This window comes from Megalops cyprinoides, chromosome 12 (genome assembly GCF_013368585.1).
Source record: "Megalops cyprinoides isolate fMegCyp1 chromosome 12, fMegCyp1.pri, whole genome shotgun sequence".
Lineage (NCBI taxonomy): Eukaryota > Metazoa > Chordata > Actinopteri > Elopiformes > Megalopidae > Megalops > Megalops cyprinoides.
The window spans coordinates 11,963,660-11,989,796 of NC_050594.1; the positions used below are offsets into that span (position 1 = coordinate 11,963,660).

At 46.2% G+C, this 26,137-nt stretch overlaps 2 protein-coding genes across 2 annotated transcripts in view; both read left to right on the plus strand.

Annotated features, from left to right (window-relative positions):
• The window catches only part of sptbn5 (spectrin, beta, non-erythrocytic 5), a 46,839-nt gene extending 38,581 nt beyond the window's left edge, over positions 1-8,258 (plus strand). Inside the window, 11 exon segments of the mRNA XM_036542226.1 lie at positions 796-985; positions 1,325-1,501; positions 2,058-2,165; positions 2,561-3,721; positions 3,887-3,952; positions 4,377-4,460; positions 4,764-4,855; positions 5,899-5,982; positions 6,629-6,732; positions 7,620-7,757; positions 8,113-8,258. Coding sequence (XP_036398119.1) covers positions 796-985; positions 1,325-1,501; positions 2,058-2,165; positions 2,561-3,721; positions 3,887-3,952; positions 4,377-4,460; positions 4,764-4,855; positions 5,899-5,982; positions 6,629-6,732; positions 7,620-7,757; positions 8,113-8,258 — 2,350 coding nt within the window.
• A 1,532-nt stretch (positions 8,259-9,790) lies between these two features.
• LOC118786732 (pumilio homolog 1-like) lies at positions 9,791-24,955 on the plus strand. Its single transcript, XM_036542021.1, has 22 exons — positions 9,791-9,943; positions 15,556-15,896; positions 16,840-16,908; positions 17,002-17,107; positions 17,200-17,387; positions 17,560-17,729; positions 18,085-18,349; positions 18,726-18,819; positions 18,968-19,069; positions 19,155-19,306; positions 19,422-19,560; positions 19,648-19,782; positions 20,028-20,360; positions 20,897-21,133; positions 21,508-21,775; positions 22,127-22,256; positions 22,369-22,503; positions 22,604-22,741; positions 23,141-23,266; positions 23,388-23,509; positions 23,618-23,810; positions 24,288-24,955. The coding sequence occupies exons 2-22, from the start codon at positions 15,567-15,569 to the stop codon at positions 24,417-24,419; spliced, it is 3,564 nt and encodes a 1,187-aa protein (XP_036397914.1). The 5' UTR covers positions 9,791-9,943; positions 15,556-15,566; the 3' UTR covers positions 24,420-24,955.
• The last annotated feature ends 1,182 nt before the right edge of the window (positions 24,956-26,137 follow it).

Consider the following 26,137-nt stretch of genomic DNA (forward strand, 5'->3'; position numbering starts at 1 on the left):
CACCCACAACTGAACTTACACATGCCTCTCTCATCTCCTTAGCAACGGCCAATTAGTGACTCATATTATGACAAATACAACACAAATATATTTTTATGGCTCAAGTCTTTCCCCAGATATTTCCAGGGGTATATCTTCGTTCTTTTTCCCCATTCAGCATCACCTTTTTGATTCTGCATGGCTACATTATGCCCTATAAAGTGTTGTTTGACAATCTGAAATTAAAGGGTGCTACACCCAATACAGACTGATGGATTGATAGATTGATTGACCGATTGATTGAGTGACACAGAGACAGAGAGATGAACACACTCATGACTAGTGTCCAACAGGGCAGAATAATTGGATAAATAAGGACAGTCACAAGAATAAAATGGACTCACCACCCTTTTCCTTTCCATCAGACAGACCCACAGGCAAAGTACAGCTAAGTGACTGAGTAATGTAATCACAGAAAAAGGGTGTTCTGATGAGCTCTCCAAACAGAAAGAAAAAACATTTTCTAAGAAGAGCATTGCACACTGAATTTCTGATTCTTAAACTGACTGCTGCATCCTTTCATGAATGTATTAATATTGGAGGCAAAATATTTTGTCACTTTCATATCACAAATATCAGATTCATATGAACATATCAAGATACTTTCCTTTAAAAAGCAAAAATATTATGATTGCTTCAAATCACATGTGGTGGTTGATATGATGTCTGTATATTCAGGACTATAAAGCCTCATTCTCCCATCATTAGCTGTGCAGAAATGATTATTGGCTGTGTTGTGTTGTTGACCTTCTACAGGGCGTGGCTGAAGGAGACCCTATCTCTGGTCAGAGGGGAGGGGCTAGGAGGGGAGGGTGGGGACCTGGAGCAGATCCTCAAACGCCATGAAGAGTACCGTCTACAGATTGACAGGCAGCTCGACAAATCGCAGGCTGTGAAAGAGGAGGGCCGACACCTTGTGGAAGGCGGGAATTTCATGAGTCAAGAGGTAACCTCCAATCAGAGATGTTAAAACCTTTGAGTGGCAGTGTGATGTTGTGGTTATAGAGCTGAGCCTGTAACCCAGAGGCTGCAGGTGTGATTTGTGGCAATGCCTTGCTGTTTGAGCAAGGTACTCAGCCTGTATTGCCTCTATATATCATCGGTAATATAAGTGGATAAATCTGTAAAATAAAAATTATAGGTTGATATTATAGGTTGATACATCATGTATCAAAAGCCCAAACTGCTCTGAAACTCTCAGGCATCACTTTGTCTGTCCAACACCCTCAGGTGTTACCCTGACCGTAAGTGGAATTTAAGAGCTGAGTGGTGCTGCCCCCTGCAGGTGGGGGAGCGGCTGGTGGAGCTGCAGGAGCTGGAGCAGCAGGTGCAGGAGAGCTGGGAGGAGCGGAGGCTGCTGTACCAGGAGGAGCTGGAGATCCTGCAGCTGCAGAGGGAGCTGGAGCAGGCAGAGCACTGGCTCAGTAGCCACGAGACTGCGCTGAGAGCAGAGGAGTATGGGGTGAGTACAGCAGGAGTAAAGCAAGAGTACTGGTGGTGTGATTTTTCAGTACTGTAGGAGTATGGGGTGAATCATGTAGAAACCCTGTTTATAGTGATGGAGTATGAAGTAAAGTTAGGGTACTGGTGGTGTGAGTGAGTATTGTCAGAGTACGGCATGAACACTATAGGAATATGGGATGAGTACTGGTGATTTAGGGGGTGAGTACTGTAGGAGTACTGGATGAGTACTGTAGTAAGCTGGTTGACAGCAGAGGGGTATGGGGTGAGTTGGGGGGAGAGAGGATCATGCTCCAGCAAAATATACAGCATGCTATGTGGTCCAGACTTTTTTTCATACTTTTTGTTTATACTTCTCATGTTTATATATTTGGCATTGATATAAATGTCTCATCTATATAAGTATTTATGTTCATAATCTGTATATCTAGCCAAGTGAAACAGAGTATGAATGATGTCAGTGATGTTTCATATTAAGCATTTACTGGGCGAGCTATGAGCCATGGCCTTTGTCCAGCAGACCTTTCATGTTGCTGGTGCATGTGGTTCCCCCACAGGACTCTGTTCCAGATGTTTTGGAGCTGATGAAGAAGCAGGAGGATCTGGAGGCAATGCTGCAGGCCCAGGAGGAGAGGTTCAGTCTGCTGCAGGAGAAGAGGACCCAGGTAAGGGCAGCGGAGCGGCACTGTTTGGTAACCCATCAAAGGCCAAACACAGAACACTGTTACTGTGGTAACACCAATCAAACGCTCTTACTGTTAACAATGTTCTCCTGCTGGCACAATATCACAATGACATTGTGTGTTACCTGTTACCCTGTGTTCTTATTCATCAGAGTAGCTATTTATGACCTCATGTTAGTTTCAGTAAGTTTTGAGTATCGGGTCTCAGGCAGAGCGCTAGCCTTGCACTTGCATTCTCCCAGTCCTCATTAAACTTTCTTTCAGTACCTAAGTTGACCTCCTTCAAAAAGAAAGCACATTCTAATGAAAGTCAAATAGTAAAAAGGCTTTATACATGCTTTATTGCTCTTCCTTGCTGTCATTCCTCCAACCACTAGAGGGAGCAGAGGCTGCAGCAGCTGCAGGGCCGGGGAGAGGGCTCACGTGACAAGCCTATCAGAGTGCCTTCTCTCAAGAGGAACCCGTCTGACCGCCGGCCAATAGCATCGCCTCGTGCCCCCGCAACCAAACCCCCACCCCTGAATTTCAGCCACAGCGGCCACCGCAGGACCAACAGCGGCAGCAGTGACATCATCATCTCCCCCCTCCGACGATCTATAAGATCCCCCAGGTCCCAGGGCACCACCTTCACCTCCAGGAGCCTTGCTACAACCTCCTCTCCAATCCCCACGGACTCTGACCTCTCCCCTACCTCAAGAAGCCCCACCTCCAAAGGCCCCACCCCCAGCCCCTCCCCCAGGTCCTTAACCACCCGTAGCACCTCTCATAGCCCATTCTCTGCCCCCACAGAGAAGCCTGTTATAGCTCCCAAACCCTGCCTTTCACCAACTTTCTCCTCACCTACGAACCACACAGCCCCGAGCATTACCGCTCATGGGCTAGCTAACCTGTCACTCAAAAGTGAACCTGGCTCCAGCCAAAGAGATGCCACAGACCAAACCCTCCTCCCCCCAACCTCTCCAGACCCTGGTGCCACAGAATCCAGCCCTTCACTTACAACTGAAGACGAGTTGCCTTATTCATCACCCGTTCAATCCAAGCCACGCTCTCTTCACACTGCCAGGCCAAACCTGTCACTCAGGGAGAAGAGGCCATCGCCTCCTACAACACCAACCCCAGACATTTCAGAACCAGCCCCTCCATCGCCTCCCACAACACCAGCCCTGGACAAATCCAAAAGAGCCCCTCCAACATCTCCCACAACACCGGCCCTGGATGAATCAGAACCCGTGCCTCCGTCACCTCCCACAACACCAGCTCCGGACAAATCAGAAGAAGCCCCCCCAACACCTCCCACAACACCAGCCCCAGATATTTCAGAACCAGCCCCTCCATTGCTTCTCACAACACCTGCCCTAGACAAATCCAAAACAGCCCCTCCAATGCCTCCCACAACACCGGCCCCGGAAGAATCAGAACCAGCCCCTTCTGAGGCATCTGATTACTTCACCCGGCGTCCCCCCTCCAGAGATCTCCCAGCCCCTCCTATCCGGTTAGCCAGGAAGCAAGTGAATCAATCAGAGAGGTCTGATCCCAAGGTGAGATCACTGGTTTACTGACATTGAGACCTTCACAATTCAAGTTATTTTAAAAAGAGAAAGGCTACAATCAATGCTTGAAAAAAAGACATTGTTTCTGCATGTGGTAGTTAGTGCAATGATTGGGTCTGAATGTAGTGGTTGCTGTGCTTGTTTATTTGCCAGGAGGGGAAAGACAGCCCTGTGCTGGAGGGAATGCTAGAGATTAAACTGAAACAAGGCGGGACAAAAGTAAGCCTTCACACCCCCTTTCAGCATTACATTAATGTGTTATGAAAATGTTACATCTTAGCCCAGTATTAGTTTTCTGTTTTGGTGTTTTTTAAAGTGACAGTATACCAATGTAACCATATTCTAATGACATTAGGAATGAGGGTGTAACAACACATTATTAAATATAGTAACAACCACAAAGTTACTGATGGGGCACAGATTTGTGTGATCTGAGTGTGGCCATTACTAAGTGGTTGTAATGTAACAATTACAATGTTACTACACAGAATAGATAATAGCGACCTTGTTATGATGTTACATGATCTGTAATATGCAGGTGAGATCAGTGCATTTAAGAGGTGAAATATTGGTTTGTTATGGATGGACATTAGGGCTGCTTCATTTGAGCTGCATTGAATGTGTGTGTGTGTGAATCTGAAAGGGTCTGGATCACTGGGACAGTGTATATGCCGTCCTAGAGAGGGAGTCTCTGCACCTGTACCAGGACCAGGCTGCAGCTGCACAGGTACTACCCAGACTGGTGGTGACCTGCCCACACACCTCACACTCCCTCACACCCCCACACACCTCACACTCCCACACACCTTAACTACAGCACCTACAACAATTGTTTATCCCGTGGGAATTAATGTCAATTATTGCAGTCATTCTAAAGTGTTTACAGTTTAATGTGAAGCTCACTTGCAGGATGGCATGGATTCTAACGTGGGCAGCTGGGGGTTTCTTGTGGGGATGACACAGGCCCCTTCAACACAAGTCCAGAATGAGATGAATGTAAAGATGTAACTGCTCTTTTGCTTTGCGGCAGGGCTGTTCTCGCTGGCCTCCCATCAAGACAGCTGGGGCAGTGTGCAAGGATAACTCCAGCTACAGGAGGAAGGAGAACACCTTCAAACTGATGTGAGACTCCTCCCCTTCCTGGTGCTGTGGAGGGCTGTGTACAAGCAGCCAGATTCATTTCCTTCCTCTCCCCCACCTCCCTGTGCCCGGCTACACTTCTGAGTGCAGGCCTCTCAGCCCATCAGTATGTGAAGGTTATGGAAACGCAAAGGATTTTGACATAGACATCGGTGCACACCAAGCTGCCTGTCTGTGGTACAGCAGCTGTTACTGGCCTCTTCTGCTGCGTGGAAGGCTGTTGCTGACTGTAGTCACGTGACAGTGTGTTCTTATCATGCCAGTGTCACGTTAGGCTCAAATCAGCACAGAGGTCAGCACAGCAGCCTAATTTATTATGACACCTCTATACCTGCTTTATGTGCTGGCTCTTCAAAGGCGGCCATCCCAGGTCAAAGCTTCACTGTAACTGATTGCTCAGGGCACCGTCAGGTCACATATCACATGGTACTCTCAGTTCACATGTTACAGGGGACTCTCAGGTCAACTATGTATATTGATGCCTATGCACCTACTGTAAATCCATGAAAGACATTTGTAGCTATTAGTATATCAACTGCCTTTGTCTTTTTAACAATAACACACCACATACATGCATACCGCAATATGTAGCCTGTATTACAGACTTCTCTGAATTTTGCTGTTGGAGTAGTTGGAGAGATGCTATGTCCTTTCCAGCTGCATTAAATTTACTTCATGAGTGGTTCAGTGAATTAATTTTGGATCCAGTACATTCTGTATTTGATTATTCAGACCTCATAAGGAATAAATGTTGTTTTTTTATTGAACATCAATAGATTAACAATATACAGCCTAAGAGGGATTCAATGATAATGATCTGATATGTCAAATGTTTCTGGTGATTCCAAATTAAGATCTAGCGTTTCTGCCATAGAGTGGCAATTACTTATGGTCTCCTAACTGCAGAAACAGGCAAGGTGACCCTGGATGGCTTATGAGGGTATATCATTCCATGCCTGTGGTTTCAGACTACTGAGTTAAAATCTCTCAGGTCACAAACAGGTGCCTGTGTCTCTGTCCCACAGACTGGAAGATGGAAGCCAGTACCTGTTCTCCGCGCCCAGCCGCCAGCTGCAGCAGCGCTGGGTGGAGGAGCTGCAGGCTCTTGGGTAGGACACGCTGAATCAGGGGGTGTTTCTACACCTTGGTGGCAATTCAAAAAAGGGCCAGAAAACAGGTGTACTGACAGATTGGAAATTCAAAAAAAAAAAAATTGCTTACACCCAAAACTTACAAGCAGGGCTCATCCGTGTGTGAACGGGTCCACAGAAAAGCATGGAAATTTGGGAAGCATGTATACTTCCCTGGAGGCCTTGAATCCCAGGGAAGTACAGACAGGCAGAACAGGCAGTTCATGGTTATATTCACATATTCCAATGTGGACTGAGCAGAACATACATGTATTATATATATACTGTACGTATCTGATCTGAATGCATCTGTTACATGGGCAAAATTATTAGAATGATCATAATATATCAATAACTGCATTCTCCAAGTTTTGTTATTTTTATGGATATTGAAGGTTTGCAACATTATTATGCCTGACACCACATAGTTAACCCATGCAGCGCTTCTACAGTTTGATGTTGACCTCACATCACTAAACCCCCACACCAGCTGGTCAGCCATTCAGTAGGCAAGCTCACTTGATGATGGTGGATGGGAAATGCAATCAAAAGCCTGTGGTAACTGGACATACTACTAATCTGCATGGCTTTTCACCATCCCTGCTTCATGCCCTCTGCTCTTCAGGAAACCGCAGCCAATCAAACTGAAAGAAGAAGTGAAGGAAACTGTGGTGGATGGGCTGGTGTCAACCCCAGAGCCCCCCATCCCTGAGTCCCACCTGGACACAAGTAAGAGAAGCTGTTTTCATCCTTTCATACCTGGCCACCCTGGCACACTACCACTGGGCGTTCTCCCTCCAGAAATGTATTTTACAATCATGCATTACTTTCACAGACTGCTTTCTGCCCCTGAGATCTTTGTGAATATTGGTAGTTTGTGCAGAGATTTTCAGTTTGGATTACATTTGTTTAATATAGTCAGTTCAGATCTGTACAGATTATGATTCTTCATGGCACAGACTAAGATTCTTTGTTTTGGGTCCCTAAATGTGTTGTCAGCTCTTTATAGTTCTTGCTGGCTTATTCCTGTTTTAATATTGATGTTTGTGCTCCTTATGATATGCACATTCTTGAATTTGTAGGTATCCCTGGATAGACATGTCTCCTACATTACTAGATGTAAATACCTAATTGCAACATCCAAATGATTTTTTTATTTTTGACAAAAAAATAAGAACACTTCAGATAGAACAGAATGTGCACATGTTAACACAGGCTCCACAAGTGTAAAGTTTTATAGGTATTTCTGTAAAAGAGAACAGAAAGTAAAAAGAAGTACATATTTGTAAATGTAACAAGACTGAACATCTCAAAGGCATTGATTTAGCAGTGTAGGTCTGTTTTTTTCTGGAGATAATTAAGTGGCCTGTAGACACTCTCAGGCAGCAGACTTATTAGATCCATTTAAATGATAAAAAAAGTCCAAATTTGTGTCTGTGAACTGGAGTAACAACAAAATATATTTCAGATTTAGTTCAGAGTTGATAAGTGCTAAGTGAAAGTACAGCTCAAAGAAATATAACCAAGTGAAGTGATGTTCATTATGGCAGAGGTCAGAGAAAATGCATGTAGTCAGTATTTGGAGTGGAACCAAATGGTGCTGATGCCTTCAGCAGAACAGAAGACTGCTGCTGAGAGCTGTGACTCTGGGAAGGGGCCACCCCCAAAGCCTCCCCACACATACTACAACAAACACCGATACCCAGAGGGGGGCGAGAACAGAAGTCTGGTCTCCAGGACAACCAGCCAATCAGGTACCTTCACCTGCATTGAGTACATCCACAACCAACCCATCAGCTGCCCTTACCTGCATACAGTTCTTCCACAACCAGAAACTCAAATACGAACACAGATGCATGGTGTCCCCAGCACACTGGAGGGGTCGATGTATGACCATTACAAAGAGAATACTACTTCAAACCATGAAAATTATTTCACCAGACAGCAGAACAATACACTGTCCACCAAACTGTCCATCCTTAATGCACATATACAGGGGTGATTATCCTACCTCTTCAGGGCCAGGCTCCTCTGCACCCCACTCTCCTGTGTAAGTGTTTGTAAACATAGATCAATGTGATGACCCACTGTTCTGGGCTCTCATTCCAGAGAATCTACCCCAGAACCCAAGCCTTCTACAGAGGCCCTCCCCTCCAACTTCTGTACCGCCTCCTCCTCCAGCCAGTCAGCTCGAGGGTGCAACCAAGGAGAAGCCAAAGAGCAAGAGCGTCTTAAAGAAGCTCTTCAAGATGTAACTGATCCACTCTACAGAAGAAGTGTCAGCTGTTGCAGGAAACAGGAAGAGATGTTGAGAGCCACTGTCATTGTCTCATCAATGCTGGCCAAGGCAGAAAAAAGGATGTCCAAATGGTCATTTTGGCTACAGCCTTCCTGTCTGAAAAAAGTAATACAAGCTCTCCTAAAGAGCAGTTTTTTCTCTGCCAAATGCTAGTACAGAACACTAAATACAACTTCTATGATATGAATCAAAAAGAATAAATGGATTTTGCTTGTTTAAATTGTCTTTGCACAAAGATTTTAAAAATTATGTTTTTGCAGTTGTTCTCTGGGAAAGACTGGATATGAATTTGAAAGAATAGTTTCTTTTCTTAATGTTGCTGAATAAACAGTATCTCTGAGTAAAATCACATTTAGTGTCAATTCTGGGCACGTCTGACAACTGAGCGCCCACAAGGGCATGTGCTGTGTGATGTCAATACATTGTGGCTCAGAGAACATTTCTCAGTTCCTCAGTATTTTGAATTGTGCAGTCTGACTGCCATGTAAATCTAGAAAATTTGTTGTGGAGAACATGAGCTACATCCATACAAATCTTTCTAACTGTTATGCAAATTGACATAACATTCCGTCTAGAGGGAAAATAAACCGCGTAAGTGTGTGAGTGAAAATAGTTCAAAATACATTCCACCCTATTACTTTCAATACATCAAATTGTGACAATTGTATAACATTTTTTGCAACATTCACACTTTTTACCCCAATGTTGCTTACTGCCAGCATTAAGGTTATTTCATGCCCCCATTTGCACAAGGGCTACATGCTATCTAGTTTTAATAAACTGATACATTTGTGTAGACTTATGACTACATAATATCATTAATGATTAATATTATCATTTATACATCTTACAGCATTATAACATTAATGATCAAACAGCCACAAAAAACACAAAAACTAAGAAATAGCTAGATTGATTCATAGAAACAGTTGGCTACAGCATAACCTCACAGGGTGGCATCAATGACCAAAGGGTGGCACCTCATGGCCTATGAAATTGTTGATGAGCCCTGAAAAGTGACACTGTCACAATTCTCCAATTTCACTATTCATGTCAGATGCCAACCCCACTCCCCTTTTTCTGCAGCGGCCTTCTCAAAGTGTCAGTTTCAGTCACAACAAACTCACTCAATTTTCCAGAATCCTACTATGCAACCTCGGTTTTGGACGCTTTCTCTAGAACGTGTACGTTTGGATTTAGTTACTTAACAAACTTCCCACGTGACCTACTGTAATGACCTCTGACTTATATAGTCTATTTTAAAAAGTTGTAAATCTCGTTAATAATCAATGCACACCAGTAGGATGCTCAAGAGTTCCGCGTCTTTAAATTCCCAAATAAACTCTGCGGATTACGCAGTGGTCACTATAAATTCAGATCAAGCACTGATATATTCAATGCGAATAGCTTAAGTGTAGCCATGTATGTTATGTAGGTGACATTGGTTGTGCTTGACTAACGTTAATTGATTCAAAAACCCTTGGTGCTCCTCTCCATTCTGAGGCGCATAGCCACTTAGTCTTTGCTCCCATCATGCTGCGCGGGTGCCAGCCCCTACCAAGCCGCCATGTTGTCGGAGTGAAAGCTCTGGAGCCGGAGAGTTTTGGGGCTGAAATCCGTTACCATCCACCTACTCCGCCTGTAAGTTGACTGCCCAGATTTGCGCGGGAGGGCGTTCTGATCCGTTAAAGAATTCGCGTTTGGGTTAATTTCAGGATCTGACGATTATTCATTTTATTTGCAACATCTTCTGCATTCATCCCTCCTCCCTCGTCTCTTCCTCCTTTCCGATCCCGTCTTCCTGTCGGACGGAACGGGCCTCTATTGTTATTGCCGCACGCAGACCTCTCGAGCCTGGTACACAACAGAACAGGTTGTAGATGGTTTGCTAACAAGCTCGCAACACAATAAAGAAGCATTTTAACTCGGCTCGGCTCTAACATTGCCTGACAACGGGGATCCGTGTCGGAGCTGTTTAGTGTGCAAGTTTGTGCTGTCAGCCGACAAAGCAAGGCCATGCATTGTTGTCGGAGACGGGCTTCTCTGAATTTATCGATAGATAGCTAGTCTAGTTAGCTAGGTGTCTCAAACACAAGGCCCTGTGGCAATAGGTAGTTATTGATGTTGCTAACCAGGCAACTTAGTCATCAGGATAGTGTGTAGGCAGCTATGTTACCGTCTCTGATTTAAGCAGTTGTTAGCTGACGGGAACTGCATTTTGCAGCAATCTTGCGGCTAGTTTATTTGCTGCGAGGTTGCGTTTCATTTCAGCTAGCTTGCGAGTTGGAACGACAGTGGATGCAGTTGGGTAACTACACTGTAAGGAAACTTTGAAGCTTGGGTTTGATTTTAAAAATAGCAACAGCAGGTTTACGGGATATTTTCTGGGGGGGGGTTGTGTAACATGTAGAATGCAGTTCTCTCCAGGAAGAGGGACCGTACGTACGCGGGGCTTTGTGGGGAGTTCCGGGTGTCTGTGACCAGGCTAGCTGGCAGTAAATGGCGAGTTCGCTCAGTTAACTCAGAGGTAAAGGGGAAGTGTTGGGCAGCTCGGCGGTCTCTGGAGACTTGCACGACTGTTTGGAGCCACTGTCTTGATCACGACGGGTCAAAGTAACGTTGCTAGGTAGATGGATAGCTAAACTTAAAAAGGTAAAGCGATTTTGACATTCCGTTTTAGTGAATAATTTTGCTACTGTGTAGGTTGTTGGAATTATTAGCATCTCTATATCTGTAATGTACAGATTATCTAGCAGTGTACTCGTCTAATTGGTAGGATTGCAGTTACACTTCTCTCTCCTCGGTTGCTGTGTGTATGTTTACGCTATGAGCGTTGCACCGGGCTGCCTGCGTGAGGCACGTGCGCTGCGTGCGCTCTGTGTGCGCGATTGCTATGCGTTTATGTTCATATACACGACACACTATTTGTACAGTTACAGGATAAAGTTAGGATACATAGAGTGTGTGTTTACGCACGTGTGCCTTTACATGCTCACTTTACATGGTGTGTCTGTACAGCTGTCTGGTTTGACGTGGAGTTGTTGATTTGCAGTTGAGTTCACTCATTTAGCCGGCGCTCTTAAGAGTGTAATATGACCAAAAATAAATTAAAATGCCAATAACACACTTCTTTTCCTCTTCAAAAATCCCTGTAATTGGGTAAATACCTAATTGTCTTCTCGTTCTCCAGTGGTGTAATTTAGGACCAGTAGGTGATTTCCACCAAACTTACTGATACTGACGTCAGTATTCCAGAAAGTTGGTTGCTCATGGAAGTGCTGCTAAAATTGTCGGCCATGTGTTGTTCCAAGTGACACAGTCATATAATTGAAGGTGGTACGTGATAAATAAATGAAACATTGCTTTCAGGTCCCTTGTTATTGCACAAGTGGATGAGCAAGCTCAGTGTAAGCAAGCAGATGTAAAGCGTAATTGACACCAGTTACACAAACAAAATATGATGTAGACTATATGCACTTAGCAAAATAGTACATGATTGGTTATATCAGTTTAAAAAAGTCTCCATATAGTATGGTGAACTTGGATTCTTGGAGAAGCAGGTTTTAGTGGTGCTAGCTCCCTGTGAGCTGAGACCCTGACAATGTATGGAACAGTACCTGCTTTTTGTTTTTCCAGCCTGCATAAGCCCACAGCTGAACACAGGTGTGCGTGTCTTTCAGAGACTGTCTGTGAGTGCATAGATGTGGGTGCTTATCATGTGGCACTTTGTCGGAAGTGCTTTGTTAGGGAAACGACCTGTCATGGAGTGTTGCGTAGTGGGGAGTATTTGATAAGGCTGCTTAGACTCTCACTTTCAATACAATGTTGCTGGTTGTCTCATGCAGTAAGTCCACTGTTTTTTTTAGTTTCTTTTCCCCTTGGTTTGTCTGTTCTAATTTCTGGGATGGCGGTAGTGATTGCTTCATGGCCAGTGCAGCGTGTCTTTTCTTTGTACAGTAACAGTAACTGACTTTTTTTAGAATGTGAGGTGTTCAATGGAGGGCTGTTCCCTAAGTTGGTTTTCCAGGTTTCTTTCCTTGATCTCTCTTCAGCACAGCAGTAGAACATGTGTTGGAAGCAGTGGTTTTGTTGAAACTTTCTGTCATTTGAAAAAGCTTCCATATGGCTGATATGCTTACAGTAGCTATCTTGGCAACAGCACAGATTGTACAGTTTTAGACTTGATCTTAAATTACAGTCTTGTTATAATCTTGTTATAATTTGAGTCACTATTCATTGCAAAATGGCCCTGTAATACTGGAATCCAGTGTCTGAATACCACCTCTTGGCACATGTCTGGAAATTTCTGAATGCATTTGAATTAGTTTGAATTTTAGTTGAGCTCATGACACCAATATTTAGTACAAAGCCCCCAGGTAATCTCAGGTATGTTTTGAATTACTTTTGCCAACCTGTCTTCATTTAAGGCAGTGTTAGTTATAACTGATCAAGACTTGAAGTTCAACCTTCAGTAAATTAACTGTTTATCCACAGGAACATGATCTGTCCAACATTCTGCTGCAACGAGAAGTTATTTTCCACAGTACAGTGACATTTTTTATTTTTTATGTTTATATCTAAAAACAATGCTAGCTAGATAGGTTGCCGGTTCAATCCCCGCTGGGACACTGCTGCTGTACCCTCGGGCAAGGTGCTTAACCCACAGTTGCCTCAGTAAATATCCAGCTGTATAAATGGATAACATTGTAAAACAACTGTAACCTATGTAAGTCGCTTTGGATGAAAGCGTCTGCCAAATGAATAAATGTAAATGTAAATGTAGATACCTACAGTGAGTTTGGCTAACCCTCTAGCTGTACAGAGGGACAGCATTGCGGGACTGGCTAAGCTACATAGCTGGTTTGCTACATATTTAACAGTGGTTTATTAAAACATCTATTAAAATGTAAAGTGAATTATATTTACTTAATGCCATACCCTGTTAGAGACAGTAATTTAGGTCTACTGATCAAAAAGTGACTGACGAGGCAGAAGGATGTTTACTGGGCCCTCACCAGTAAAAAATGAAAAGGATTAAAACATTATGATGTCAACTGTATAATGACCTATGTCATGTGAACATGTAAATGTTGAATAAAATAGTTGTATTGTAATTTTGAGGTATCTTGCTAAAAGGATTTAGGCTGAAGTGGATTTCACCGTTAAGGTTTTTTCGAAAACACGCTATGTAACACAGAATAGCTAAGTAATGGTGTTTTCAGCTGGTCTAAGTTGTTTGTAAACAGTTCTTGACTGTTTCATCATACAGTTGTATTTGTCATATCAAATGTTCATAAAAGTTGCTTCTTCATGTATTCAAAGTATGCAGAAACTAACTTGGATACATAAGCTCTTAAGTTTGTAAGAAAAGCTAGCTAGCTAAAGAGATTTTAGAAGGGGAGGGTGTGAAGTAAACTGGTGCAGCTTACCCACATCCCTTTAGTAGTGTCAGTGAATTTGTGCCTGTTGTCAGTTGATGGTTCTGATTGTGTCTGAAATTCAAAGTGTAAGTTTGGCTTGTGTTTTTCTTTTAGCTAATCTCAGATCTAAAGCTGTGGCTGACTGTCATTAACACAGACGCAGTCTCTTATCATCTGCAGCGTCACTTCACATGCCATCGCTGTGAAAAGAAGCCAGGTCCAACCTGCTTTATAACAGCTGCTGGTAACAGGAATTAAGATGCATAAATCAAAAGTCCTTTATCAGCTGGTCAGTAATTTCAGACTTAAGTATCTGTTGAAGAGAAGCAGCAGGCTAATTTGAATTGCTTGCCAGTCAGAAGCCCTTTTTCTGTAATTCATGATGCCATCTGTAAAAGGTGCCGAGTAGGGCTAGATTAATGAAAGGGCAGCTGAATGCTGTTCATAAGTAAACTGCAGATGGTTCAGGGGATTTCAGGACAGTGTTTTTGGTTACCTACCTTTTGCATCAGGTGATGGTGCTGTGATAAACTACAGCTTTGCATATCAGCTTCTGTCTGAGTTGCACTGCTGGTAATACACTTGGTGTGCACAGTTTGAGGCAGTCCTGGGACCGTGTGTGCTCTTATTTACTGTGTGCGTCTAACTGACCTGCACTGTTTGACCTGCTTTCACCACTAGATGAAGAAGGCACTAATAAGAGGCTCCACCAGAGGAGTTCAGACCCCGGAAAACTGCCCATATGTACATTCACTTTACAATAGACGCTTCAGTTTTCAGTGTTAAGGTTTTCCCAGTCAGGCACTGGGGTCAAATCAACATTATTTTCATTTAGCAGTCTTGCCTAAACTAAATTTCTACTTGTCTGGATATGGCAAAGATTAACTGCAGTGTAAAGCATGTAAAAAATAACAGTTGTCATACGTTCACCTGTGTGCTTTCTTTGTGATTTAATCTCTCTGTGCAGAGATCCATTGGACCTGTCTCGGGGAATTGTGACTTTCTAAGTTCTGCTTTCTGTAGTTGCACAGACTATTCAAAATGATTAATGTTATGTAATTATTTTCTTTAAAAATAGGCTAATGCTGGACTCACTCCATCCTTTCCCAGTTGATGAGATGTGACTGAGGGGCTGTCTGGTTGCAGACTGATGTAGTTAACATAATTTTTTTTGGCTGATTCCATTTAAAAACAGTAGTCTTGATATTTCAAGCAATACAAACTAATTAAAATGCATTCAGGAAATTGATATATTTTTTGTAACAGTTGCTACTCAAAGGAGAATTTATGTTGTGAAATTGCTATACAAACTAAAACCTTATTCCCATCCTTACTGTGGCCACAGCTCCAGGCATTGTAATTATTGTGAAGCGTGGTTGTATTTGGATTCTCCTGTTCCTTTTTAGTTTGCTTTATTGAAGCCATTTTATCTCTCTCTCATTTGGTCTCGTAAATGTCAAATGTATAAAGCTAAACTGGATGACTGCTCAACGTGCTCAAACATGACAGGCCATTAACATTTGAGTCTTTTATGGTTGTATGAGCAACACCTGCTGTGTTAAGTTGCAAACCTCCCTTTGCATACTTACTGGTGGCGCTGCTCAAACCATACGGGACAGTAAGCTCTTGATCAACTGATTATTTGCCCCACATACATGATATCAGCACATTACATCTTCTCTGAACTCAGCTGATCTCTTTCACAGGGCTGAAAGAAGCCTGTGTGTGTGTGTGAGATGCTGTCCCTCTCTCTGCTGCTGGTGCACTATGCACTTTCTGCTTTGTGTGTGTGTGTGTGTGTGTGTGTGTAATGCTGTGCTCTCTTCGCTGCAGGTGCTGGTGGAATGAGCGTTGCCTGTGTGTTGAAGAGAAAAGCAGTGGTCTGGCAGGACTCTTTCAGCCCCCACCTCAAACAGCCCCCCCTCGAGACCATCCATTCCAGCATGCCCGTGGTGCTGACGGCAGGATCGGGAGCACCCCCCGCAGGGCAGACCCCCACCCAGGGCGGGGCTCACCTGGGCCAGGTGTCTGGGACAGGGGGTGCTGGCCGGTCCCAGGACGACGCCATGGTGGACTACTTCTTCCAGAGACAACACGGCGAGCAGCCCGGCGGCAGCTACGGCAACAGCAAACAGCGCTGGCCCACTGGAGACAGCATCCACTCCGACAACCAGGTGAGTGCCGGCCAGCACCTAACCCGACTCATGGCCAGCGCCCGACCCGCCTCATGGCCAGCGCCTAACCCGACTCATGGCCAGCGCCTAACCCGACTCATGGCCAGCGCCTGACCCGACTCATGGCAGTACATAACTTGGCTTTGCTGGTTGATGTGTAAACTGCTTGTGCTGGATATGTTGTAATTAAAGTTGTAAAAAATACTAATACTTTGATAGTACCAACATACAAAATTTCAAACTTCATTAATCATGCATTCCAGACTTCATTAATCATGCGTTTGGTGGTGCAAAGATAGTGGGAGTATTGGAATAAGTAAGTAATAAGTAATCTGTACTTGTGTATGAAAATTGCATATTTGCATTCCTGTAAAGCAGGACAAAAATGGCTTCCTTTTATGTCCATGCATTGACATCATACACACAGCTCATGTTGTAGTGCTGAACAGGGATCAGATTTCCCGACCAGTCTTAACCTTTATTAAAGCAAAATTCACTTACTGGGGTATTGAAAATTTTTTTTTTTTTTTTTTTTTTTTTTTTCTTTTTTGATCATGGTATGAAAAATGTATTGTATATTGTGACACTGAACTCATAGTACATCGAAACTCAAAATTCTGGTATCATGACAACCCTAATTGTGGGCAGCAGTGTAGCATAATGGTAAGGAGCAGAGCTTGTAACCGGAAGGTTAGTAGTTTGAGTCCCCACTGGGGCACTGCTGCTGCATCCTTGGGCAAGGTACTAAACCCACAGTTGCCTCAGGATATGTCCAGCTGTATAAATGGGTAACACATGAGAATTGTAACCTGTGTCAGTCACTCTGAATAAGAGCGTCTGATTAAATGCCTGCAGTGTAATGTAATGTAATGGACTGTGCCGATCAGTGTGTCTTGGACTGTGCTGGTTGGTGTGTAACTGGTGGGTTGGTTGTGCTCCGCAGGTGCGGTCAATGGATGAGCTGAACCATGACTTCCAGGCGCTGGCACTGGAGGGGCGCGCCATGGGAGAGGTAAGGGGAAGGACCGGGGTCAGGACTGAACGCATGAGTGATGCGGAGGGGTGGTACGAGTCTGACTCCGCCCCTGTGCTCTGTGTCTTGCAGCAGCTCCTCCCGGGGAGGAAGTTCTGGGACGCAGACGACTCCGGTAAGGACGGCCCGAAGGGGCTGTTCCTGGACCAGTGGAGAGAGAGCACCTGGGGAGCCTCAGGTGACTGCCGGCAGCCTGCACAGCTAACGCAACACTGCGGGGAGAGGACGCTGTGCTAACGTTGGCTTTCCGTCTCTTCCCCCCACACTCAGACCACTCCGTGTCACAGCCCATCATGGTGCAGCGTCGGCCAGGCCAGGGTTTCCACGGCAGCAGCGAGGTGGGCTCGGTGCTGTCCCCGCGCTCGGAGAGCGGGGGGCTCGGCGTCAGCATGGTGGAGTACGTGCTCAGCTCCTCCCCCGGAGAGAAACTGGACTCCTGTCTGCGCAAGGGAGCCTTTGTGAGTCCCTCCATCTGTCTGCGTCTGATTGGCTCTGTCTGCACAGTGTGGAGTTCTGGCTGCAGTGTCAGTAGAGGGGTTTGTCTGTATAGTGATAGGACAGGGATTAGAAGGTTAAAGCAGATGTGACTGCATGTGCAAGGATGAGGTTTCTGTCTCTGGCTCTCACCAGGGTTCTCGAGATCCTGAGGTGGATGATGGAGAGAAGAGAGAGAAGAAGGCGAAAGCCTCGTTTGACTCAGACAAATTGAAAGAGCTGAAGGAGGTGGAGAGTGATGTCATCGACAAACCCAACGGACTTCCTGTGCAGAACGGCATTGATGTGGACGTCAAAGACTTCAGGTACCTCAAGCACACATACACACCCATGTGCGCACACGCCCACACACACTTCTGCCTTCCCTGGAAACTCTTATTTCGGACTTAAATAGGTATGTATACATACATATACACATATAACGTCTGTGTGTGTAATAGATGGCAACCTGTATTTCCATAATGAATGACAGGATGCAAAAAGACAAAGAGAAATGCAGAGAAAAGACAGATAGCTCAATGCACCATGCCCAGTCCTCCTAGGACACAATCTTCTGTGCATACGTACACATATGGAAAATATATACACACACATAGACACACACACACACCCACCCACAGCACCCTCCTGCAGTGCTGAAGCTCCATCTCCTCCCCTCAGCCGTACGCCAGGGAGCTGCCCTCCCACGGTGACGGAGGTAGACCTGCTGGGGGCCGGGCAGGGCCCCGCTGATGGCCTGTCCCAGCTGAGCAGCAACGGGCCCAAGCCGGTGGAGGACTTCTCAGGGGTGGAGTCGCAGAGTGTGCCGCTCGACCACATGGAGTCTGTGGGCCTGGAGCCACTGCAGTTCGACTACTCCGGCAACCAGGTGCCCATGGACTCCGCTGCCACCGTGGGGCTGTTTGACTACAACTCCCAGCAGCAGGTAAGTTCCACAGGACTACAACTCTTTGTTAATGACTGTATAGTTGAATGTGCCATCCAAAAGCAAATGAACATACACCAACACATGAAAGGAGGGCGGATAAAGCATTCACATGAACATGCATAAATTAGGAATTAAGATGGCAAAGTGAAAGTAAAAACAAACAAATGTTGATTTCAAGTATACAAATTAAAATATAAACAAAAGATAAAGTAATACAAGTAATGATAGAGAGGAAACTGAAAGCCAGTCTGAAGGAATAGAGCGGCATGAAATGTCAGTTACGTCCCATCAAGTCCTGTGAATCATCTGTAATTGTCCTGCAGTGTTGACCTCTGACCCCTGCTGTTTTGACCTCTGACCCCTCTCTCTGCAGCTCTTCCAGAGGCCCAGTGCCCTAGCGCTTCAGCAGCTCACCGCAGCACAGCAGCAGCAATATGCCCTGGCAGCAGCCCAGCAGCAGCACATCGGTGAGAGAGTGTGTGTGCGCGCTTCTGTGCATGTATCTGTATCTGTGTGTGTGTGTGTGTGTGTGTGTGTGTGTGTGTGTGTGAGAGAGAGTGTGAGTGTGAGACGGGGGGGGCAGTTAGTGACCTTTGGCCTGGCTCATCCCCTCAGGTATCGCCCCTGCCGCCTTTGTGCCAAACCCTTACATCATAAGTGCTGCCCCGCCCGGTACGGATCCCTACACTGCAGGCCTGGCTGCTGCAGCCACTTTAGGTGAATCAGGGCTCTCAGTGTTTTTCTAACATTTTGCTTTACAGTTTTCTGCCGGCTGCATTAACAGCTCTGTCTCTCTCTCAAGGTCCGGCAGTGGTACCCCATCAGTACTATGGGGTGACCCCTTGGGGCGTGTACCCTGCTAACCTCTTCCAACAGCAGGCAGCAGCTGCAGCCGCTGCCTCCAACTCAGCCAATCAGCAGGCTGCAAACCAGAACCAGCAGAGCCAGCAGCAGGTAAGCAGTAGTTTAGACCGTCTCCTCACTAATTGGTTGAGCCGGATGTATTAAGTCCCTGTTTTGGATCTCACGAGCTGTCATGGTTTGACCTTTGACACCTGTGTTGCTGTAGGTGCTGCGTGCAGGGAGCAACCAGCGACCTCTGACCCCTAACCAGAGTCAGCAGGGGCAGCAGACAGAGCAGCTGGTTGCCGCAGCAGCTGTGAACTCAGCGCTAGCCTTTGGCCAAGGTCTGGCCGCTGGAGTGCCTGGTGAGTAACCTACATGGCCCCCAGCACAGTTCTTATGCTAGGCAGACAGACTCGAGCCCTGTTCTCATGCTGGCTCTTGTGTCCTAGGCTACCCAGTTCTGGCTCCCGCTGCCTACTATGACCAGACGGGGGCGCTGGTGGTTAACACAGGAGCGCGTAGTGGCCCCGTTCGACTGATGGCCCCAGCCCCTGTCATCATCAGCCCCACTGCTGCTCAAGCAGGTTAGGCCTGTGTGTGTGTGTGTGTGTGTGTGTCCATGTTTCTGTCATGCTCTTGCTGTGTATTTGCATAAAGACGGTGTCAACATTTACAGTGCAGCTTCACATGTATGTGCAGCTGTGTTTGCTTATAATACTGTTAGTGAGGAATGTAACAGGAAACGCCTTCAGTAATGTTAGAGGACAGTTTTGAAACAGTGCCAGACTGCTTACCAGCCCTGTCTCTCCCTCTCTTCCCCTGTACCCAGCAGTGGCGGCGGCGGCGGCCTCGGCGAATGGGCCGGCGGGAGGGATGGGGGGAGGGGCCAGCGGGCCCTTCCGCGCCCTGGGCTCCCAGCAGCCCCCGGCCCAGCAGCAGCCTGGGAGCAGCCTGCCCTCCAGCTCCTTCTACGGCTCGGGGACCATGCCACCCAGCTCCCAGAGCAGCTCCCTCTTCTCCCAGGGCTCCGCCCAGCACGCCAACACCTCCCTGGGCTTCAGCAGCACCTCCTCCCTGGGGGCCACGCTGGGGGCCGCCCTGGGTGGGTTCGGCACCGCAGGGGCCTTCCCCAGCCCCTCCCACCCTTCCAGCCAGCGCACAGGTACAACACTGTGTGTGTGTGTTTGTGTGTGTTTGTATAAAAAACCCTGATGAGATGAAGTACACATATGAGTTCACAGCAGAAAGGCTAAGTAATGAAGTTTGTAGACACATGCTCATTCATACCGGAGTTCAGCTGATAGGTGGTGTTTCAGTCTCCATTGCTTTTGTATTTAGTAGCTGTAAGTGCTTGGGTAAATCATCATCATGACTCAGGACAACAGGTCCCTTTGTCATGTGACCCCTACATCACACCATGTGCTTGGATCATGATTGCTAGAGATTCTCTGATGGCATGTTCTGTTATTTATTTTTTCTTTACTGTGTTTAAAGTTCAGTTCTAATTCATTATATCAAGTCTTGAATATGAGAACATGAAACATCACTATTTAAATTAATGTCCACTAAGATATAATTGAGTTGTTGTAAATGCTTCACTGTTTCTGACTTGTAACCTCACAGGTGGTTAGACACTCAGGAGAGAGTCTCTGAAGTGTGGCGGTTGTAGTTCAGTTCGTGTGTTCTGTCCCCATCCAGTTGCGAACTCCAGCACGGGCGGTGGCTCTCGGCGAGACTCTCTGACAGGGGGTACTGAGCTGTACAAGCGCACACCTAGCAGCCTCACTCCTATTGGACACGGCTTCTACAATGGGCTGGGTTTCTCCTCCTCGCCTGGGCCTGTGGGCATGCCCCTCCCCAACCAGCCCCCCAGCCACTCCCTGACTCCACCCCCCTCCCTCTCCACACACGGCTCCTCCTCCAGCCTCAATCTGGGTGAGTCTGTCTTCCTGTCCGTCGTGGTGTGCTCGTCAGGGTTCCTGTTATGTTTGCTGATATTCTGTGCAGAAGAAATGGAACGACACACACATGCAGGTGAACACAGCAGTAGCCATGGTAACAGTTCCATGGAAACATTTCTGTCCTGAAAAAATGGTCATATTTCACTCTGTCAAAAATCAGAAAAGTCATTGCACAAAACTTACAAAACATGCAGACAAAAGTAAATTTTTTTGCTTACTAACTTCATACCATGTACTTTCAAGGCCAGCAATGTAGGTATGTTTCTACCCCTAACAAACTTGCTAGGGCTCTGATTGAATGGATTAGTTATGTCACTGCCTGTCGTGATGGTGATTGGTCTCTCCCAGGAGGCCTGACCAATGGGAGCGGGCGCTACATCTCAGCGGCGCCGGGGGCGGAGGCTAAATTCCGCAGCGCGAGCAGCGGCTCCAGCCTCTTCAGCCCCAGCAGCCAGCTCTTCCCGTCGTCGCGGCTACGCTACGGCATGTCCGACGTCATGCCCTCGGGGCGGAGCCGGCTGCTTGAGGACTTCCGCAACAACCGCTACCCCAACCTGCAGCTGCGTGAGATCGCCGGCCACATCATGGAGTTCTCCCAAGACCAGCATGGCTCCAGGTACCTGACATCCCACAGAGACCCCATTATCCTCAACCCCTCCCCCCCAGACACTGTGGGACCCTTAACAGCCCTGAACCCCAGAGACTGCATGATTCTTAACCTCTGGCTCCAGAGGCCAACCCTTAACCCCATGCACCACATGGTTCTGGTACCAGAGACCACACAACCATTGACCCATAAAACCAGGGAAGACACTACCTACCCTTAATCCCAGGGACTGCAGTCACCTTCAAGAGTCATCCTCCCACCAGGAATATGTTGAACTGGGAGGAGGAGGAGGATGTTGTTGATGATAACGATGATGGTGGATGATTTTTTTCCCCCCTGCCCCCTCCCCCTCCATCCTAGGTTTATTCAGCTGAAGCTGGAGCGGGCGACCCCAGCAGAGAGGCAGCTGGTGTTCAGCGAGATCCTGCAGGCTGCGTACCAGCTCATGGTGGATGTGTTCGGGAACTACGTCATCCAGAAGTTCTTTGAGGTGCGCTAACGACTCGTAATAGCAGCTTGTGCATGCACACACAGTCTGAGCAATATCATCAAGAAATGAAAAACTAAAGCATAAAATCTCTGTCTCTCTGTGCATGGTGCAGTTCGGCAGTCTGGATCAGAAGCTGGCGCTGGCTGAGCGGATTCGGGGCCACGTCCTGTCTCTGGCGCTGCAGATGTACGGCTGCAGGGTCATCCAGAAGGCCCTGGAGTTCATCCCCTCTGACCAGCAGGTCATCGTGAGTGTCCGCCGCTGCTCCTCTGTGTGTGTGCGCGAGTGTGAGTGTGTGTGATTGGAAGTGTGTAGGCTGTGTATTGACCCCCTCTCTCCGGTCGTAGAGTGAAATGGTGCGGGAGTTAGATGGACACGTTTTGAAATGTGTGAAAGACCAGAACGGGAACCATGTTGTGCAGAAGTGTATCGAGTGCGTCCAGCCCCACGCTCTCCAGTTCATCATCGATGCCTTCAAGGGCCAGGTACGTCACCTTAAACACTCCTCTCACACCAGAGCCAAGTATGAGTCAAAGCCAAGTATGTCACCTTAAATACTCTTACACAAGTTTGATTTCAACGTTTCCTCCAACAGGAATGCCAGCTGCTGGCTGGTCGGGAATAATAGTCAGAAATTTACCTCTGTATCTCCAGTTGACTGCTATTACTGCTAATACAGCTGTGCATATATGAGTGAAAACACATTTTGACTTCTCTCAAATGTACTTGTGGTTGAGTCTGTCTGCTGTTTCCCCTACTCACCTGAACATGTGGTCATGGTATATTTGATATATATATTATATATACGGTATATATATATATATATCCGAAACTGGGTACTTGTTGGAGTCGCGCCGTTAAAAGGCAGGTGTCCCTCTCCCTAGGTGTTTGCTCTGTCCACCCACCCTTACGGCTGCCGTGTGATCCAGCGCATCCTGGAGCACTGCCTCCCAGAGCAGACGCTGTCCATCCTGGAGGAGCTGCACCAGCACACCGAGCAACTGGTGCAGGTAACGCTCCCCTGGACACAGACACACAGACATAGACACACTCACCTGTATGGACACACACATTCTCACCTGTACACACACACACACACACACACACACTGATAAGCTTTTTGTGTTCCAGGACCAGTACGGTAACTACGTCATTCAGCACGTGCTGGAGCACGGTCGCACCGAGGACAAGAGCAAGATCGTGGCCGAGATCCGAGGCAGCGTCCTGGGGCTCAGCCAGCACAAATTCGCCAGGTACCCTCACCCGCAGCACACCTGAGCACGTCTGGGCTCCAGGGCATAAATACACATAAGCACCCTGCACAGTGACGCAGTGAAGTAACCCGTGTGCCCTCCCTGCAGTAACGTGGTGGAGAAGTGCGTGACGCACTCGTCACGGGCGGAGCGCGCCATGCTGATAGACGAGGTGTGCAGCCTCAACGACGGGCCCCACAGTGCCTTGTACACCATGATGAAGGACCAGTACGCCAACTACGTGGTGCAGAAGATGATCGACATCGCCGAGCCCACACAGCGCAAGATCGTCATGCATAAGGTGTGTGTCTGTGTGTCTGTGCCAGTGTGTCTGTGCCAGTCAGCCAGTCCCATAAATGTCCAGGTGAAAATATGTTGAGAAAGTCTCAGATGTAACAGTCCAAAGTGGGACCCTAGATGTATGTTTTAGTGGACTGGTGATGGATCCCTCTCTGTCCCCTATGGCACAATTGATAAAATTAAGTCCGGAGGGGGTTTTTAGTATTTTTGAGTATTGATTTTGAAAGTTTGCAGTATCATTTAGATGTTATCCAGGATGGTCAAAGATATTAATTGCTTCAATAGGGCAGGTGCTGTCAGAGTTAGTCAAGTTTTTAGCATCTAGATAAATGGCTTTTTCACACACTTAAAGGAGGCTGATTGCTCTACGTTTCTGAGGTATCTTAGGGTATGCTGTATTAAGGGAGTTGCATTGCGTTCATGTCCTGTGCTGTATCAGGTGTGCTCCTACTACCTGACATGTGATGTCACTCTGCAGATCCGGCCCCACATCGCCACCTTGCGCAAGTACACCTACGGCAAGCACATCCTGGCCAAGCTGGAGAAGTACTACATGAAGAACGGGGTGGACCTGGGCCCAATCTGTGGCCCTCCAAACGGCATTATGTAATGGCCCACCGCACACAGCTTCCGTTTCTACAGGCCCTGGCCCCCCTCCCCTTGCCTTTTTTCTAGCGACTTGGACTTCCTCTGAGGTCTTTACGAGAGCAGCCTTGTCATCGTTTACCTTCTGTGACGACTTTGTTCATGATGCTTTACTCTAGTTTTCTTAGAGACTTTCATTGCCTCCTGCGGTTTTTTCCCCTTTGTCTGTGTCCTGCTATCTTTAGTGGTGGAGTGATTCTCGCTGGTGAGTAGACGATTGCGCATAGGTGTGTGAGTATGGGGGGGGGCACCTCCCCCCGGCGTGCTCCCTCGTGTGCCGCTGGCCTTGCGTCTTCAGGAGCGTGCCGCAGAGCAAAAGCCACAGGGTCAAAGTTCAGGCTCCGCAGCAGCCCGAGAAGCAAAGAAGCCGTTCTGTTTTGCTACTGCTCCTTCACAAACAAATGAAGACTTCAGTTTCGTTATGGTTTTAATTTAATTACTGATGGAATTTGTTCACTTAATCATTGAATCCGGAGCTTTAAAGGCAACTTGCCTAGAGCTCTGTAACACTTTGATTATTTAGCATGAGAGAGAAGTTTCAAGTTTTTTGGTCTTGCTTCTATAAATATATAGTGTATACTTGGTGTAGACTTTTGCATATATATATACATATATGTATAAAACCTTTCTAGTTTTTTCTGGGTTTTGATGTTCAATCTGTATCTATAATGTATCCCAGTAGTGAACACATATTTCTGATTGTATAATTGTACATTTGTAAACCTCCTGTAATGTAAATGTGGAGAACTTGGAATTGCTTATACAAGCTTTTTGGTATAAAGGAAAATACAAAAAAAGTTAGAAACCTGTGCATTTCAGTGTATATTCAGACTTTTGGTCGTGGCATATAGTTGTTGTATATTGTAAATTGTAATATGAAATTTTGTTTTGAAAGCCCTTTCTATACAGCATAGTACTTGTAAAAAGAACAGAAATGCTTCATGGTTTTAACATGTCACTACTTTCAACTTAAAAACCGATTTACTGTTAAAAGAACATCTTGTTTAAGAAGTGACTTTTTTAGATCTTTTAAAAGTAATGGTTTTCCACTGCCTGGGGGGTGACAGTATGTTCAACAGAGTGTTTGGTGACCCTTGACCCCCCATCCTCTCCCCTTTTTGTACAGAAAGACCTGCATCTCTCTCCTTGTAAGTGATTGTAACATACTGTCCTTTTGTTTCCTTGTTGAAATACAGGATTGGAACACTATCACGTTGTACATTTACGAAGCCTTGTGTATATTTCTAATGAACTTTTGCGAGCACACTTGTAACCATGTGTAAAGTCAAAATCCTGTGTACGCTTACTGCCTGGGCAACTATTTTTTGTAACTCTTGTTGTAGATTGTCTCTAAAACAAATTGTGTGATCTTTATTTTGAAACAAAAAACCTAAAAATGTCATTGTGTATGTTGAAATAGTTTCCAATCCTTTTCTCTTTTGCAGTGCACCGCATGCAGATCCGAATATGACCCTTAACTAGGCTGCTGTTTAAATAGGTTGTTCCTTGGTTCACATGTACTGAGTGTTGTGACAGACATCTGAGCGAGTCATAGGGTGTCTGAGCACAAAGAGCGCCTACCCGCCCCTTTCCTCAGCAGAGCAAAGCTCGTTTGTTCCACCATCTTGGGATGACTGTTCACCAGTCATTGTTTACAAATGATATAGCTGGGACCCGGGCCAT

Coding starts and splice junctions, on each gene's coding strand:
- LOC118786732 (XM_036542021.1), top strand. CDS start 15,567: ATGAGCGTTGCCTGTGTGTTGAAGAGAAAAGCAGTGGTCTGGCAGGAC. Junction 17,730..18,084: donor GTGGACGTCAAAGACTTCAG/GTACCTCAAGCA, acceptor TCCTCCCCTCAG/CCGTACGCCAGGGAGCTGCC. Junction 18,350..18,725: donor ACTACAACTCCCAGCAGCAG/GTAAGTTCCACA, acceptor CTCTCTCTGCAG/CTCTTCCAGAGGCCCAGTGC.